A 19,096-nucleotide genomic window follows, 5' to 3' on the forward strand; every position below is an offset into this window, starting at 1 on the left:
TAATACATATATATCTAACAACAGACCCATATCAGAATATTTAAAGAATTCTTACAAAGGAACAAACAAAGTAACAAAATTTGAGGTTACTTGAATAGGCACTTTATTTAAAAAAAAAAAAAAAAAAGATATACAAATACTTTGGAAAACTACCTGGAAGTTACATATTAAAGTTAAAACCTTACTCCTGAGTATATACTCAAGAGAAATCAGTGCAGGTGCACCTAGGTGGCTCAGTCGGTTGAGCATCCAACTCTGGGTTTCAGCTCAGGTCATGATCTCACAGTTTTGTGAGTTCAAGCCCCACACTGGGCTCCATGCTGATGGCACAGAGCCTGCTTGGGATTCGGTCTCTCTCCCTTCCTCTCTGCCCCTCTCCTGCTCACACTGTTTGTCTCTCTCAAAATAAATAAATTAATTTAAAAAATCAGTGCATGTTTACCAAAACACACATGTAAGAATATTCTTTGTAACCTTTTCACAATAGTCAAAACCAAGCAAACAAACCAAAAAACTCCAAATGTCTATCATCATCCTAAGAATGAAATTACTATCTATCTTTAGTAATAACAAAAAAACCCAAACAAACCTAAAAACATATAGATATGTTGAATACATATCTCAAAGACATTATGTTAAATGAAACAGATACACACTCACAAGAACAATACATGCTACATGATCCCATTTAAAAGAGGCTCAAGGGGCACCTAGGTGGCTCAGTCGGTTAAACATCCAATTTTGTCACAGGTCACGATCTCATGGCTTATGCGCTGGAGCCCCTCGTCAGGCTCTGTGCTGACAACTCAGAGGCTGGAGCCTGCTTCAGATTCCGTGTCTCCCTCTTTCTCTGCCCCTCTCCCCTCCCCCTCCCCCACTCACACTCTGTCTCTCTCTGTCTCTCTCTCTCTTTCAAAAATAAATTAAACATTAAAAAAAATTTTTTAAAGAGGCTCAAGAACAGGAAAAACTAACTGATGGTTACAAAAATCATGACCGGGAACAAGGCTGAGATAGATACTGTCTGGTAAGGGGAACAAGAATGAACATTCTGGGTACCTCTATCTTGTTTGGGTAGTTAATAAAACACACATGCTTTTAAAGTTAATGTACTTTACATATTTTAGTCAATATACTTTAGAACTTACTAAAGTAAAATAGAAAGCAACATATAGCAAACTCAGCCTACTGTACTTTTCCTCTGTAAAAGATGAGATGCTTATTGTACTAAGATTAACACGTATCAATGTTTAGTTTTTCTCCTTCCTCAGGCAGTTCAAACTGTACGACTTCACTTAAGGGTCTAGACAGGTTCACAACTGTATTTGTGACCTTTAAGAAACTATTAGAATATAAAAATTAACCATCTGACTTTGATGTCTGGATATTCTTCCCGGAGAAGCATGACTTAGAGGATTACATTTACTTCTTTCTGGATCCATTCACCTACTTGGTTTTAAGTAATACTTACACAGCTGTAATATTAGAAAAGTACTGGTTTATTTTCTGAATAAACTTGTTGGCAAAATATGAAAGAATCTGTCTCAGAAAAGAAAAAATAACTGTAAAGTTGGCAACATAAAGTAATTACATGTCTAACAGAAATTAGGAGGTGAAAGAGATAAAGGTGAAAGTGCAGAGGCATCAATTTCCTAACCTTATGTAACATGGAGTTAAGATCTAGTGCTTACAGTTGATGGAACAGGAAATAATTGCAAAACAGCATTTAAATTATATTATCTAATTTAAAACAACTCATTTCCCAAAAGAAAATTTTCTGCCCTTTTCAGACAGATGGGAAATTAGCCAATAGAGGTAGGCATTATCCATACCGTGATCCTAAAATTCATTTTTAAAAAAATCTTATGTATCAGTTAAGGCTTAAAGTAAAAGCATTTGGCATAATTTTTCTAGAAGTGAATAGCAATGAGTTCCTGTCACCACCTCTGCTTGTCTGTTTCTAAAACCTCCATATATGAAAATAAATCATAAAATTTTTTTAGTGATATCTTAGGATGTTGAATTAGAACATCACATTCCAGGGGCGCCTGGGTGGCGCAGTCGGTTAAGCGTCCGACTTCAGCCAGGTCACGATCTCGCGGTCCGTGAGTTCGAGCCCCGCGTCGGGCTCTGGGCTGATGGCTCGGAGCCTGGAGCCTGTTTCCGATTCTGTGTCTCCCTCTCTCTCTGCCCCTCCCCCGTTCATGCTCTGTCTCTCTCTGTCCCAAAAATAAATAAAAAACGTTGAAAAAAAAAATTTAAAAAAAAAAAAAAAAAAAAGAACATCACATTCCAGATGTGTGTTAGCACTATTAATTATTACTCAAGATGAGACTAAATAGTATTACTTAAAGGTGTTTTTTTTTTTTTAAGTTTATTTATTTTGAGAGAAAGTGTGCATGCGAGTAGGGGAGGGGTAGAGAGAGAGAGCGTGAATCCCAAGCAGCTGCCTAAAGTCTGAACCGCGCCAAAATCAAGAGTCGGATGCTTACTTGACTGAGCCACCCAGATGCCCCTACTTGAAGGTATTTAAAGATTTAATAGATACAAGTTTACCTTTACCACCCCTAAGATGAATAGAGAAACTGCACACAGAAAAGAAACTTAGGCCCTAAACAACTGTATTATAAAAAAAACAACAACAAAAAAACCCCACAAGTGGTAAGATGAATAGAAACAGATGAGTATTTATTTGGTCTCAAGTGGTAAATAATTTAAAGAAGTAACCTACATTAATCTCATGAAAACATCAAGGACAAATCCTGGGACAAAGAAAAATTCTCAGAGTATACTGTTACCCTCCTGACTGTGGAAGTATAACTATATGAGGCCATTGTATAACAGAGACCCACTTAGCCAAACAGCCTTGATGGTATCCTATCACAAATCCATGACTAAAGGCTAAAATGATGACACGTGCTTATAAGTGCAAGAGAGAAAAATACACCTCCAGTTACGGATTCAAAGATACATGCCTATTATATACACACTGCTGTGGAATAAAAAATTGAATCTACTAAGTAACTAGTTTTAATTATTAATTTAAGATCACCTCCTGAATGGAAACAAGCATTTAGTGAACACAAATAGTCGACCTGGAATCATACAGTTTATAGTCTAAGAAAGAATATAGATATGAACATAGGCAATCACAAAAATGTATATTAAGGAAAATATGGGGGAGTTAAGGAACACGTAGGATACTTGCCCAAACCAAAATGCAAATCAGTAAGCTGAGACCTGAAGGAGACTAAGAGGATGAACGGATTAACAGAACTAAAGAGCAAAATAGTAAAGAGTACTGCATATCAGTCAAGAGACATTAGAGAAAAACTAAACAAAGTCAAACGAAACCAAATGCAAATAAAATGCACAGTACTTTCAAGGCGCAAAGTTCCACACCACTAGAAAAGAGAATGTGAGAAAAGGCAAAGCAAAGATGAAGCTGCACAGGTAAGCAATACAGAATGGAAATAAAGAATTGAAAAGTGATGATACAGTATAAGAGAATCACTGAGGAACCAGTCACAGATTCCCAGCTAAGAGAAGATGATAGCCTGTATCAGGTCAATGTCAGTAGGAACTGAGGGAAATGGATGGATTTAAGACTAACTGTGATGTAGGAATGAATTTGGTGTAAGGAACACTCTAGGAAATGTGGAAGAAAAATGAATCAGGGATACGATCAGGATTCTAATTTAGGCAAGTCTTTTACACCTAGTGGTACCATTCTTTGATATTAAGCAGCCAGAAGAATGAGTTTGGTGGCGGTGGCGGTGGTGGTGGTGGTAGGGGAGTTGGAGAAGGTAAAGCCTGAGGAATATACATATGAACATGCCTGATAGGTAGTGGAATATGTGCGTCCTCAAAAGATAGAGCTGACCTGGACATATAAATCTGGGAATTTCCAATGTATGACCAAGGAGAGTGTATAAAGTATGAAGAAACCCAGAAACCCAAAGAGCAATATTTTAGAAGAGGCAGAAAAAGATGATTTTGCCAAGTCAATTAGAGTAGATGTGGAGTAGGCCTAGGTTGGTGGCCTTAGGAGTTGGTGCTGGAGTAAAGGGGATTTTACTGGAAATGAGTACAACAGGAAAATGAGAGGCTATGGCAGTATGCTGATGTATGCTTAAGTTCTCAAACTACACTAGGAGAGCTTGTTCAGATTGCGGGGGCCCCATCCCCAGAGGTTCTGATCCCCAGAGGTAAGTCTGGATCTGGGCCTGAGAATGTGCATTTTTAACAAGTTCCTAGGTGATGCTGATGCTGCTGGTTGGGGGGATTACACTATGAGAACCACAGGGTCAGGGTATAGAATAACAGACTATACATAGAGACACTGAAATCACACTGGTGACAGCAAACTTTGGGAGAAAGACAGTGAGTAAGTTGTGAATACTATGAATAATTAAGTGGGTGCGACCAAGAAGTCAAGCAAATAAACGCAGAAAGGACTACAACATAGCGAGTAACACAAGACTCAAGGTCTATATGGATTTTAAACTGAAGTAGAGACCAATCTGAATATAACATTTGAAGCTAAGGGGGACAATAACTTCACTTCCTGACCATGAGGCACACATGGGGGGGGAGGGGGAAACGCTAGCTTCAACTTGAGAAGTTTATATGAGAATGTGTCTTCAAGAAAGAATCCAGTTTCAGGTTCAATTCAAGTTCCAAATGAGATGAATTCAGATTAAACTATTTTTTTAACCTATCAAATTGGAAATTTAAAAATGATAATACCATGACTGTGAAGGATTCTATTTCTTTCATACTAAGAGAAAAATTATTAAGCATATTTTAGTTATTATTTAAGATTAAACACTTAAACATGTTCTCTCATTTAATTAAAATAATCTTAAATTCTACAATATTTATTTCTAAGAAAGAAAATGGAATTATATACCAACAGTATACAACTGTATAAGGTGAACAATAATAATCCCTCTTCCTAATCCCCAACCCCCTAGCTGATATCACTATTAACATGCTCTTGTAAGTATTCTCCAAGCTGTCCTTTTTTTATAGTTTATTTTGAGAGAGAAAGAGACAGAGAACGCACTCACACAGGGGAAGGACAAAGCGATAGGGAGAGAATCCCAAACAGGCTTTATGTTATCAGGAGCCCGACGCAGGAATTCATTGCTGAATTCCCTTAAGCTAAAGACACAGCAAATCTTAAAAAGTAGCAAATAGGGAACAATATGATTAACAGCTGACTTATTAGAAACAATGGAGGCAAGAAGGCAGTAGAATGACATATTCAAAATGATACTATTGCATGAAAGGGCAAAGAGTATATACATTTGTAGAAATTGCCAAATTGCATTACAAAAAGGTTGCAACAGTTTACATTCTCTACTGTAGTATACTCTCACATTACGTATTACCAAATTCTTTAATCCTTACCAATCCGAAATGTAAAAACAAAAACCACAACTTTTTAAAACTAGGGCATCAAATTTTGATTTACATTTATGTAACTAGGCATGATGATAGCTATTATTAATTAGCATTAAAATTTCTTTCATTGTGAACTGTTTTCCATAGTATTATCATCTTGATTTATAAGAGCCCTTGTGATATTAGCCACATTGTTTTATGTGTTGAAAATATTTATTCCATTCCCCTCTAAAAACAAATGTCACAAAATTTCATAAATTCATGGTCACATCTCCCTGCCCAAATGCCTCCCCACTCTAAACCATCCTTCACTATACTAAAATTGTATTTCTTTTTTTTTTCCCTAAGTTTATTTATTTTTAGTAACCTCTATACCCAACCTGGGCCTTGAACTCACCCCCCATTCCAACTGAGCCAGCCAGGTGCTTCCTCAATACATTTCTAAAAATGTAAATCCTGTTATCAGAGTCTTAACAACCTTCTATGACAAAACTCATCAACTGTCAAGGTCTTTTATCCTCATCTCTAACAATCTCTACTCTCTAGCCACCACAGAATACTTAATAGAGAAGTTCATGAACTATTTTTTAAAATATTGGTATTTTTTCTTTAACCCCCATTACCCTCCACTCCCTCAATCCACATTTTTACCCCATTTATATTACTTCTTAAGTCTTCCTAATCTCTTCAGGTGGAATAATTTGCTTCTAACTGTACTTTATACATGCCTTTATATAGAAAACTTAAACTCTGCATTTTATCACTATGATCCTACTGGGCAAAGGAAATGCACCTTAAAAAAAAGTTTTAAGTTATTTATTTGAGACAGGGAGCAAGCGAGCAGGGGAGAGGCAGAGAGAGAGAGACAATCCCAAGCAGGCTCCATGCACAGGGGCCTGATGTGGGGCTCGATCTCACAACCATGAGATCATGATCTGAGCCAAAAACCAAGAGTCAGATGGACGCTTAACCAACTAAGCCACCCAGGTGATCCAGGAAGGAAATGTATCTTAATGCTCCCCGTAAATGTTTGTGGAAGAGATAAGAGATACAGTGACCTATACTGATGAAATGTATTGCTGAAGCTGATGTATTGATGAAAAATTACAAATCAGAAAGTATCAGGGGACAAGATAAAGACAACTGGAAGGATGGTGATACCTCAAGATGATATATAACTGATTTTTGCTAGCTTAAAACAGTAAGGTAAAAATTCAAGATAGAGGCAGTATTAACACAGAACTGACAACAAGCAACAGCACATATGTTTCAGTAAACCAAAGTAGGTTGAGGTTAATAAAGTAGAACCAGTGAGCTTTATAAACTGCTGGCTAAGTCAATTTAAGGTTTTATTAGACAGGTTAAGAAATTTGCTCATTAAAGTCCATGGCTGCTTTTACTTTTATTATCTTCAAATCCCAAAGTTTAAACACAAACCTACATTTCTATATAGGCAATTATCCACTACTAACTACACAATTTTTTGCAGACAGTTCAGGCCCTCAATCTGTTTATCTTCCTAAAGTGAAGTTGATTAAGTAGCCTCAGGCTATTCTACCCCAGGTTCAGGACTAAAAACTATACTTGTTTCTTTAAGTTTATTTCTCCCTTCAAAAAGAGAACCTTTCACAAGAAGAGTTAGCCAACAACCTCCAAATGCAGCGCCTTTGGGAGCAGTGTTCCAAATGAGGCCACATTCTCCCTGGGTAGCTCCCAGTGAATGACAGAGCCTGGAAGGGGACCGGGGCTCAGCCATTTCTGCTTCCTGAAATGTTCATGTATGGGCAATCTATGTGGTAGAATTCCCCACAGGGCTGCTACAGGTTCTCACACCTGCCCCACAGTCTGAGTCTCTTCCTACCAAATCCTTCTTCCTTCTTTTTCTCTTTTAATAAGTGTCATACCAACATTAAAGTGTGTCCACTCCTGTTCCTCTTTAACCTGCACAAATACTATATCACAACAAATCCCCTTCCCTGTTACCTCCATCTTGGCAGAGGACCTCAACGGACATATCCTATTTTCCAACTCCAAGGTTTACTGAAATGCAGCTATCACATATTGCCCAGTATTTTGCCATATATTTACAAGAATAGTGTCTGGGCATTTACCCAAGTTAGAAATGAGCTTTTCTACTACGAAGGAATGTGGATTAGAAAGTCTCTTCAGACTAAAAATTTCACCTCCTTTGAGGTTTGAGCAAAAAAATAATTTGGTTTAACCAACTAACCAATATTCAACATGCAATATCTATCAGGAATACTTACATAACTGTGTTGTCATCCACTAAGATATCACAACCATGAGCAGGGCACGAAATAGTCTGAAAAAGATTGAAATTTAAACTATGTCTTCATTCAACAAATATTTACTGAATGCTTACCATCGCCAGGCACCAGGTTGAGAATACCTTAACATTTATAGGATCTTAATTGTTCCCTTTCCATTAAAGGAAATGTATGTGTGTATTTATCACCATAATGTAACTAGAACTGCTGACCTGAATAATTGGTTTTTCAACATAAAATTGAAAGGCACAAGCAAGAGACCTGACAAAATTGCTCAACAAGTTCAGCCTGACATATACACATATTAATGCCGCGGAGAAAACATACCTGGACTGTACCTTTAAATGGATTGCCACATTATAAGTAGGAAAAAAAAAAAGCCTCAATTATCTTTTATCTCAATATAGAAAGTAGTTCCTCATGCAATTCATAATCCAGAATGCTTCACCTGTTCTATTTGTGCAAGAGTCTAAACAGTGTAGAAAATTCAACAAAAAATGAAAATCAAATTGACATCTTTACCTGTCCCATGCCTTCCTCCATTATTTTGGTAGTTAAATATTCGCTCCAGCACTGCATACAAAACTTATGTCCACATTCAAGGCCAGTGAAATACTGCAACAAAAATAATACATGCACTTTTAAAAGATATTGCCAGAAAAATCACTATACATAGTGACTCAATAAGGCTCTATTAGGTCACATTTCTCATACTGGCTAAAATGTTCCATTTGACAAGACTAGATGGACTCCTAAAATAAACTTGGTGGTAAAATCTAGACATGCAAATACATTTAACACAAAATAATTAATGAGAAATGCATCTATAGTCGATAATTGTAATTTTTAGGAAAGGCAGACAAGATTGTACTAAATATAAGAATATATCATGTACCAATAAGCATATGAAGACATGCTCAAAATCCACAGCCATCAGAAAACTGTAAATCAAAACCACAATGAGACACTACTTAACACCCACTAAAACAGCTGTATTCAAGAAGACAGATAATAACAAGTGTTGGCAAGGATGTGGAGAAATCAGAATCTCCATACACTGCTGGTGAGAATGTAAAATGGTGCAGGAACTTTGGAAAACATTGTGGCAGTTTCTCAAATAATTAAACACAGAGTTACTCATGGCCCAGCAATTCCACCCCTAGGTATATAGCCAGAAGAACTGAAAACATAGCTCCACACAAAAACTTGTATACAAATATTCAGAGCAGGATTTTCCACAGTAGCCCCAAGTGGACACAACTCTAATGTCCATCAATTGCCGAATGGATAAACAAAATGTGGAATATCCATTTGAAAGAATATTATCCAAGCATAAAAAGGACTGAAGTACTGATATATGGTATAATGCACATGAGACTGAAAACATTATGCTAAATGAAAAGACGCTAGCCACAAAAGACCACATACTGTTTGATTCACATGTATACAAAAGGTCCAGAATAGGCAAATTCACAGACAGAGTAGATTAGTGGTTGCCAAGGGTTGGGTGGCAGGCGGCAGGGAGGGAAGTGACTGTAAAAGCATATGAGATTTCTTTTCAGGGTGATGAAAATATTCTAAAGTTTACTGTGATAGTGACTGCAACAACTCTGCAACTATACTAAAAAGCACTTAAAATTTTTTTTTTCTTTACTGTTTATTTATTTTTGAGACAGAGAGAGACAGAGCATGAGTGGGGAGGGACAGAGAGAGAGGGAGACACAGAATCCAAAGCAGGCTCCAGGCTCTGGGCTGTCAGCACAGAGCCCGACGCGGGGCTTGAAGTCGTCTACTGCAAAATCATGACCTGAGCCACCCAGGCACCCCTAAAAATCACTTTAAGTAAGTGAACTGTATCGTATGTGAGTTATTATCTCAAAACTGTTACCAAAAATTTCACACAAATATAGGACTTCATAGAGTTGCATGGAATGTTGCTTACCAAGATAATCAAAATCTTATGGAAACCAGAAAGATTATTCAGATAGCTAAGAATAATAGTAACATTTTGGTCTAATCTTGTATTACTTACATGAGTTGAAATACTATTAATTTGAGGGATGGTTATAAGAAGTATATTATTTTCTATAATGGAATATTAAGCAAGTACTTTAGTAAGTGTCTTGAGGACAGTATTGTAAAAAGACAAATGGTCACTAAGAATATGTTATAATATTTACTAAGTTTCAACTAAGTTTATGTTAAGTTTCAACTAAGAATATGTTATAATATTTACTTGAAATTATTTTTAAGTGAATAGGTAATATAGGCTCATGGTCAAAAACAATTATTCAACAGTATGAATTTATGTTGAAAATAAGTCTCCTTTATTCTTATACTTTTCCTCTACTTCTCTACCTCAAAGTAATGACTATTACCATTATTTTACATATTCTTTCAGAGATGTTCTAATGTACACAGGTATACACACACACACAAAGAGTAGCACACACTCTTTTCTGCATCTTGGTTTATTATTATTTAATAGGTTTCTTATGTGGTTCTACATTAGTACACGTGGGTCCACCTCTTTCTACATTCTGTATGAAGGTACCATAATTTATTTAAACAGTCCACAATTAAAGGACATTTAGACCTTTTTTTTTTTTTGCCGCCATGCTACTGCATTGGCTATATATATATACATACATACATACACACACACACATACACACATCATTGTGATCATGCAAATTCACCTTGGGACAAATTTTTACAAGTGACATTATAAAAGGTACACATTTACACTTTAATAGATTATTACCACACTTCATTCAAAGAGGTTGTAGCAATTTATACTGTTCAAGAGAACCTGGTTTTACAATACCCATGTCAACATAGTATCAAATTCCCTGATCTCTGCAAATCTGACAGGTGAAAATGAATTACCTTCATCAATTTTGATTTTATTTTATTATGAGTGAAGTTTAAGCATTTGAAAAAAGATTTAAGGCTCTACATTTCTTTTTCTGTGCACTCTCTTCACCTATTTTTCCCATTTTTCCATTGGGATCCCCCCCCCCCTTTTAATGATTTAGTGGGGATTTTCACCTACTTAGAAAATTGACCATTTATAGGTGTGGCAAATATTTTTCAGTTTTGAATCTGAATGTTCCCATTTTGTTGTCATGCAGAAGCTCTCTACTTATTGATATGTAGCAAAGTGTATTACTTTTACAATTTCTGGCTTCTAAATCAATTAACTTTAATATAAGGAGTTAGGAAGAAATTTAAGATTCTACTCCAGATACCAACCAAGTTGTTCCAATGCCATTTTCTGAACCCACCTGATTTGAAATGCCCCCTTTTATAATACACCAAATTCTCCTCACACATATTTGACTCTATCTTGTTCCACTGCACTGACTATTCTTATATTAGGTAGGACTAGTTCCTCCCTGTCCCCATCAATCTAGTTGTTTTTTTTTTCTCTCAATATTTTACTATTATTCTATTTTTCCAAACACTCAAGTCACCTTTTTATCTCCGTTAGTATTTCAAGTTTTCTTCATAATAGAGCTTTCACATTTCTTGCCAAGTTTACTTCTAGCTCTTTTATTCTTTTTGTGGCTCACATAATATTTTGAATTCCATTCCATTTTCTAATTAGCTGTTATTTGAAAAGTGCTCATGAAATTTCTGATGTTGCTTATGACATAAGATACCAACAGTCAGGATGCAAAATTCTACACTACGGCATATCAACTATATAAAGAATGGCCAGAAGCAGACATGGGGGAAAAAAAATCTATCAGTGTCCTAAAAGAAAATATTTACCCAGTTTAAAATACAGTGCTATTCTGACTGACAATTATTCTGACTCATTCACAGAGGAAGTGAAGGTAAATATTTTGGAAATCAGTATCCTCATACATTAAAAAAAAAAAAAAAAACTGGAAACAAACAAAAGAATCTATTCTCATTACTCCCCATTGCTAAAGGAGATCTGGCACTAATTTGTTGCCTGATCACTAATGGAGAGCATATGATTTTCAAGGCTACAATGAGAAGGAGCATTCTATAAAGGACAAATATAGCAGAGTAAAAGATCAACAATTCTAAAATGTTATATTCGTAACTTAAAAACACATATGCATCCACATATGTTTTCTTTTTTCAAATAAGAATCCTTGAGAATGAGAGACTAAAGGTCACAATGGTTACTAAGTGATCACTGCAAGTAACATCTCTACCTTTGAAACTTCTGGACCAGGGATCATTATAAGATATAAAGAAAGCTTTTTATTCTTTAAAGGCTTCTTTTCAATATATTTTTTTATTAGATACTAAACATTTTAATTAGATGCTAAACAATGCTAAACAAGATAAATTAGAAAATAAATCACACACACGTCTAAAGATAAAACAAAAACTAACCTGTGGTATAAACGCATTTATTGTGCTCAAGAGCAGTGTCATCATTATGGATATATCTGAGTATCATCATTCTGTTGCATTTCCCTTTCCCTCCTCCTACTTTCATGTACCTCTATTCCTTTACTATCTCGTGCTTATTATCTACTTGGGTCCCTCAACCTTTCCCTGACTCAAGGGATCTTATCAAACTTATCCCTCTGTATATCATAAATAAATCTGACTCAGAATACACTAAATACACATGAAATATTATGTAAAACAAATTAATGGTCCCTTAAAAAAGAACTGAAAGATTAAACACTCTTAAAGGGTTCATTTATCCCTGCCATTTTACATACTTGGCAACTAATGTCAAACAGCAGTAAGTACATTAAGAATTATCTTTCCTCCATCAGAAGTTGGACAAATACTCTCTAAAGTTAAAGCCATTATGTTTACAAAAATTGAATAATCAGGGCATCAGTTCCCTCATCTATAAAATGGAATCAGTTAAAAAGGAATACAGGGGGGCGCCTGGGTGGCGCAGTCGGTTAAGCGTCCGACTTCAGCCAGGTCACGATCTCGCGGCCCGTGAGTTCGAGCCCCGCGTCAGGCTCTGAGCCGATGGCTCGGAGCCTGGAGCCTGTTTCCGATTCTGTGTCTCCCTCTCTCTCTGCCCCTCCCCTGTTCATGCTCTGTCTCTCTCTGTCCCAAAAATAAATAAAAAAACGTTGAAAAAAAAAAAAATTAAAAAAAAAAAAAAAAAAAAGGAATACAAGGTTGGACTTAGAGCAGATGTTTTCAGTGTTCCCAGCACAAAGATTCTGAGTGAGGGGGTAAGGGATGAGAGAGTGGACTATCCTTATAATCTTCAAAGTTACCTTAAACATATCTGATTCTTAGAATATACAAATTATTTACTTCATAAAAATGAGATATCATAGCTCAAAGTATACCTCCTAGTAGAGTGGGAGAGTTAATAAAGATAGATCTTACGCTCTAATTCAAAGCAACATTATTATAAAGTGAATGTTGCCAGGGCTAACAAACCCCTGAATTGGCCACCACACAAGGGGTTGGGGGATGGGGGAATTTATGAACTTTAAAGTGCCTGCGAGTCTCTGGAAACCGTTTTTAAAGGAGAGATCACCCACGATAGTTACTCCCAAGTGCTATAACCTATGCTACCAAAGCATTTGTTTAAAAAATTTGTTTGCATATGGCACTATAAAGCTAAAGTTGCTTTCTGGAAGGATAAAGGTATTGAAGAAATATACTAAATAAAAGGCAAGTATCAGTGTTTGAAGACAGCAGTGGAAATTGAAACATGGGAGTTGTACAACAGAGGTAAAAAAAAAAAAAATCATCCAATTAAAGCTTTAATGGAGTCTCAGGTGACATTTACTTGCAAAACTGAAAAGGTTAAAATTATCTTTCTATATTAGTCTAAACATTATGAAAAAAAGGTCCTAGTTTTATTACACTGTATTTTTCATAATGCTTGGCACAGTTTCCATAACAATCTTTAACTTACTTTCCAAACCATGTTGCGGTTTGCTTTTTTGTCCTATCACTTCCGTAGCCAGACTTCCTTTAAAGAGCAATTTGTTCACATTTATTGCCTCTACTTCCTTTCCCACCTTCAAATCAATGACTCTTCAGGTCATGCAGTATGGTTTTCCATCTTACCACAATACTTAAATTTAACTTTCCAGTATCATCAGTAAACTTCATGTTGTTAATTCCAAAGTCACTCTTCAATTCTTTTCTCTGAAGATTTTAGCAATGTTTCTTACAAGTACATTCTCTTCCTTTGGCTTCTGTATTGCCACATTTTGATGGCTCACCTAACTAACACACTTCCAGAGGTTATTTCAGAGGTCAATTTCAGTAGGCAATTCTCCCTTATCTAAAACTGGGTTAGGTGTCTCTCTCCAACATGTTCCCACAGTATCATGCCCTACTAAAGTGCTTACCATTCTTTCTGAATATGTCATTTTACTTTTCTATCTAGCTAACCTATAAACTACATGAGGCAGGCATTATGCCTTGATTCTCCATTGTGTTTCTAGCACTTAGAATAGTGCCTCGTGTGTTGAAAAAAATGAGTAAGTAAATAGCAGGCTTTCTAGTTACAAGTGCAAGCAAAATTTACTATGCAAATCTCCAGTCATGGTTTTTATTCTAATTTGTTAAGACAGTTAGACAATACCAAGGGCACTGAGAAAGTTATAGGGGATATTTGTAAGCAGCTAGTTTCAGTACTCAAATTACATTTAAGATTTAAACTACAGAAGATCTGGTAGAGAAATGCCAGGAAATAAGGAAACCCTGAATGATCTGGGACAAATTCCTTGGGTTTCAGTATTATTTCACAGAAACTTTTATGAACCATACAAATGTCAACTGGTAAAGAGAATCTGTTAGACACCAATAATAAAATGGTCAAAACATGAATTTAATGTATTTTTAATATTAATGTTGTTTGTTTTTTTAAATGCTCAAATTAAGATTGTGATTTAAAGAAGAAAATTATACAATCCTGAGAATAGTAGAGACTTGAAAAAATATCTTATCCAACTCATTTGAAAGATAAAAAGAACTCCAACCCAGTGAGATTTAATAATTTACTATGTAAAGTCAAATAGTTAGCATTAGAGCTATGATCTAACTTGAGAACTTGGAAATTCAACTCAACACCTTACCTACGAAATTATTTCCATTCTCTGTTCTATTTCTCTAAGAGTACTTAATTACTTTCTTTTAAAACCTCTTTTCTAAGCACTTGTACATGTGCACACATTAGTTCCCTTCAAATGGGCCTCTACAGAGATACATAGAAACCTCAGAGAAAAACAATGAAAAACCTTCAATATGTTAAAATATGTAAACTGTTGACAAAGACTTTGTATATAGTAATTATTAGGAAGAGTTGCTTAACTATTAAAGCAAAGAATATGAATAAGGTAGTTATTTTTATAGAATTAAATTATTTCTTAGATATCTTAAAACATCTTAGAGGTGAATTCCAAGAGACTAACTACATTTATGCCACAAATATTATTTTTCTATGGTTACTAATAAAGTAAGGACTTCATACAAAGATTATGTTTAAGCCTAAAATTCTTTACTAGACATGCCAAAGTAAACCACCTAAATTCAATAGGTTTTAAGAGGGATACTTTTACTGAAGAGAAACATCAATTAATTGGTCCTAGTGTCTGCTCCAACTCTGTTACCACTTGCTATATTTAAGAATCTCCATTAGAGGGGCGCCTGGGTGGCGCAGTCGGTTAAGCGTCCGACTTCAGCCAGGTCACGATCTCGCGGTCCGTGAGTTCGAGCCCCGCGTCAGGCTCTGGGCTGATGGCTCGGAGCCTGGAGCCTGTTTCCGATTCTGTGTCTCCCTCTCTCTCTGCCCCTCCCCCGTTCATGCTCTGTCTCTCTCTGTCCCAAAAATAAATAAAAAACGTTGAAAAAAAAAAAAAAAAAAAAAGAAGAATCTCCATTAGAATGGATCTGCATAAGTGAAAATCTTTGGTTATGAAAAATCCTGAAAGCTCCATAGTAAAATGCTATTAAAGATATTTTATAAGTGTTTTGGATATTTATTTTTAAATGTTAGTTTTAAATCTGTTTTATTTTGGATGAGAAATTATTCTATTCACTGCCCACCTATTGAACAATTCTCCCATGATAGTAAAATGAACTCGGAATAGATTTAGGTATGTAATGACAACCTGGACAAGTTGCTGCTTAAAAAGCAAACAGGGGAGGAAGGGGAAAGAACAAGCTCTATTCTTCCTCTTCCTTTCCTTTATCCTTAATATTCTGATAGGTTACTGTTTTACTACAATACAATCCCAAACTCCCAGATCTCCCTTTGTTTAAATAATGAAAGTTGATTTACCCTCTGAAACTACGAGTCAGTGCTGGCCTTAAACTACCAGATACTCACCGAGTTAGGGTAGTTCAAGTAGCAGATCTGACAAGGCATATCCTGTGCTGATGACCTTGTATTCATCTGGCGTGTTCGAGACTTTTTACTTGGATTAATTACATGACACTCAGCAAAGAGCTTCTCCAGGTTTCCATCAAAGTACCTGCATTATTTAAACAGAAAGGATGAGAGCCCAGCAATAGCACACTGTTAGAGCTCTCCAAAAACCTGATTTTCTATAGGGAACAGAAATGAACTGAATTAAAATAAACCCAAATCATAACCTTTTTTTGCTCAGAGGAAATGAGGTATATGGCTACAAACTGTAGCAAAAAAAAAAAAATTCATATATATATGTGTGTGTGTGTGTGTGTGTACATATAAGCAGTTTGAGCTTTTGTTGCTGTTTTGGTCTTTGTTATTATCCTGGAAGGTTAGGCTATTACTATTTTAATAGTACTACAAGTAAAACTTAAGAATGAAAGTTGTTACTATCTCTGACGGTACCTTATAAAGAGTAGTGGTATTTTTAAAAGGCTAGGTTGTATTTTATACAAGTAATTTTATTAATAATTTTAGTTACACCAACTTAAATATATTAGCAAGTAAACTATCTGCAAAGCATATCTTACCCCACAGATCATTTACATGTGTCTCATTCTACAAAATATATTTGCTTTCTAATTATTCTCTTAAAGTAATTTTTAACTAACTAGCAAAGGGGTGGAAGGAAGAAACAAAAAACTATACCTTAAAATGTTTTTATATCAAATAATCTATATAATAGCCTTTCATACAGGTTTCAACAGGTTTCTAAATATACCTAAGTAGCTCACCATCTAATATCAAGAGCACAGAATGCCAAGTATGATTTATAGAGCTTCAAGTGAACTGCGGATTTCTTAACAGAAGACAGTGGCAAATACTTAGCACAGTATTTCCCATTAATCCAGATGAGACATGGTTGCTGACCTCCCAAAATATCTTAATATTCTAAAGGGACAAGCAATAGATACAAAAAAACTGCAATCTGTAAATCAATATAACTAATGAAAAATCTGGTCAATTACTTTTTAGCTTATAAAGCCTACGTGTCAATAACTACAGTGTTCTTTACATACAAACAGGAGTCTCTCAAGTTAAAAAATAAGTGATACTCAAAAGAGATTTCCATTTTTTTAAATGCAGGTCTTGTTCAAGCTTGCGTCAAAGCACTTGCTATGGAAAGTAAATCCAGGAAATCACTCAAATGAGAACAAATCACTCTCCTTAGACTAATAAATATCTTTTTATAAATACTTTGACTACAGTATGTTTCAATAAAATGATCAAATTATTAATCAAAATGTCCATACTTATAAAAGGGGAACTCATATAAAGTTAAAGTTGTTAATGATGATTTAGCTAATCAAAATATATAGAGCAGAAAATAAAATGCTTTCCTACTAATTATTTCTGAGAAAACCTAAGATATCAAGTTTTATCTCAAAAGCAGAAAGCATATGAAGCTAACACTAAATATAAACAGATAAACCAATTAAACACATTGTCAGAAAAAATATTCATGCTCACATTAAGAGACAAACTTCTGCCATCCAAACTTGACTACATGAAACGACTAACTCCTAACACTTTGGTGATCATTCTGAACAGCAATCTCTGCATACACAGACGTGTCTGTAATTTCATATAAATAAAATCTATTCCAGATTTATAACCTTCAGTAAACAATATGTTAAGACATCTTTGTCAATGAACTTTGTTTTTCATTGTTACATAATATTCCACTGTAGCTATAATTTACCTAACCAGCCTTATACTAGGGGACAGTTAGATGTTCCACGTAAGTAATTCTACTTTAAAACCTTGGCCCATCTGATAGGGACAGAAATATCTAGACTTAACTTACATTTCTTTATCAGTGAGGCTGAACATATTTTATTTTTCTATGAAGATCTTACCATTAATTTATGAGTTCAGTGTATCAACAGGAAGAACAACCCTTTGTCTCATGCATTGCTTTGTTCCTCCAGTTTCTAACTTGCCCTCAACTTGTTTAATGGTGTTTAATTGCCACTTTTAATTTTTATGTAGGCATACTGACCATACAATCTTGTTGTGAGTTCTGGATTTCATATCTAGCTTTGCAAGATCCCTAAACCTAAAGATTATAAAAATTCATCCATGACTTATTTAGGCTTAAACTGTTTCCATTAAAACTGTTGATTCGCAAGGAAATTTTTTGTAGTAAGGAATCAAGCAGGGATTCCATTTCATTTAAATTAAAATGGCTATTTACTGAAGGGTGTTTCAACTACCCTAAACACTTCCTCCTACCTGTAGGTCTCAACTTAACCCTCAGTTCCTCCCCACTGCAAACCCCCAAATTAGGTAAGGTTCCCTGTATAACATCCTCACGGAACTCTGTACTCCTGCACAACACTTATCACATGACCAACTCCATAATCATTTATGCTTTCTCTGCCAAGATGTAAATCCCATCAGTACTATTTTATTACTACCGTAGCACCTGTGTCTAGAAGAATATTATAATCACTCGATTGCTTTTTAAAGAGTAACTGACTTAGAGTAACTTCTTAAAGATAATCCATATAACAAATTTGAATTTCTTTGCTTCAGGCATTATTATTATTTTTTATTTAAGTTTATTTATTTTGAGAGAGTGAGCAAGCGGGGGAAGGGGCATAGACAGAGGGAGAGAGAGAATCCAGCAGGCTCCAAGCTGCAGCACAGAGCCCAAGGTGGGGCTTGAACTTACGAACTCTAAGATCATGACCTGAGCCAAAACCAAGAGTCGGATGCTTAACCAACTAAAGCCACCCAGGTGCCCCTGCTTTAAATGTATTTCTTAAAGAAAGACTATAAGCTTTTGTTTTGTTTTGTTTTTTGGTTTTTGTTTTTTTAATGTTTATTTTTGAGAGAGAGAGAAACATAGTGTGAGCGGGGAGGGATAGAGAGAGAGGGAGACATAGAATTCGAAGCAGGCTCCAGGCCCTGAGCTGTCAGCACAGAGCCCGACGCGGGGCTCGAACTCACAAACTGTGAGGTCATGACCTGAGCCGAAGTCAGATGCTTAACCGAC

At 35.6% G+C, this 19,096-nt stretch overlaps 1 protein-coding gene across 1 annotated transcript in view; it reads right to left on the reverse strand.

The window, feature by feature from the left end:
• The window catches only part of ARIH1 (ariadne RBR E3 ubiquitin protein ligase 1), a 123,072-nt gene that overhangs the window by 30,186 nt on the left and 73,790 nt on the right, over positions 1-19,096 (reverse strand). The window contains exons 3-5 of the mRNA XM_058737128.1: positions 16,012-16,156; positions 8,220-8,312; positions 7,677-7,732 (exon numbers count right to left, since the gene is read on the reverse strand). Of these exons, the coding sequence (XP_058593111.1) occupies positions 7,677-7,732; positions 8,220-8,312; positions 16,012-16,156 (294 nt within the window). The remainder of the gene's footprint in view (positions 1-7,676; positions 7,733-8,219; positions 8,313-16,011; positions 16,157-19,096) is intronic.

This window comes from Neofelis nebulosa, chromosome 7 (assembly GCF_028018385.1).
Source record: "Neofelis nebulosa isolate mNeoNeb1 chromosome 7, mNeoNeb1.pri, whole genome shotgun sequence".
Classification (NCBI taxonomy): domain Eukaryota; kingdom Metazoa; phylum Chordata; class Mammalia; order Carnivora; family Felidae; genus Neofelis; species Neofelis nebulosa.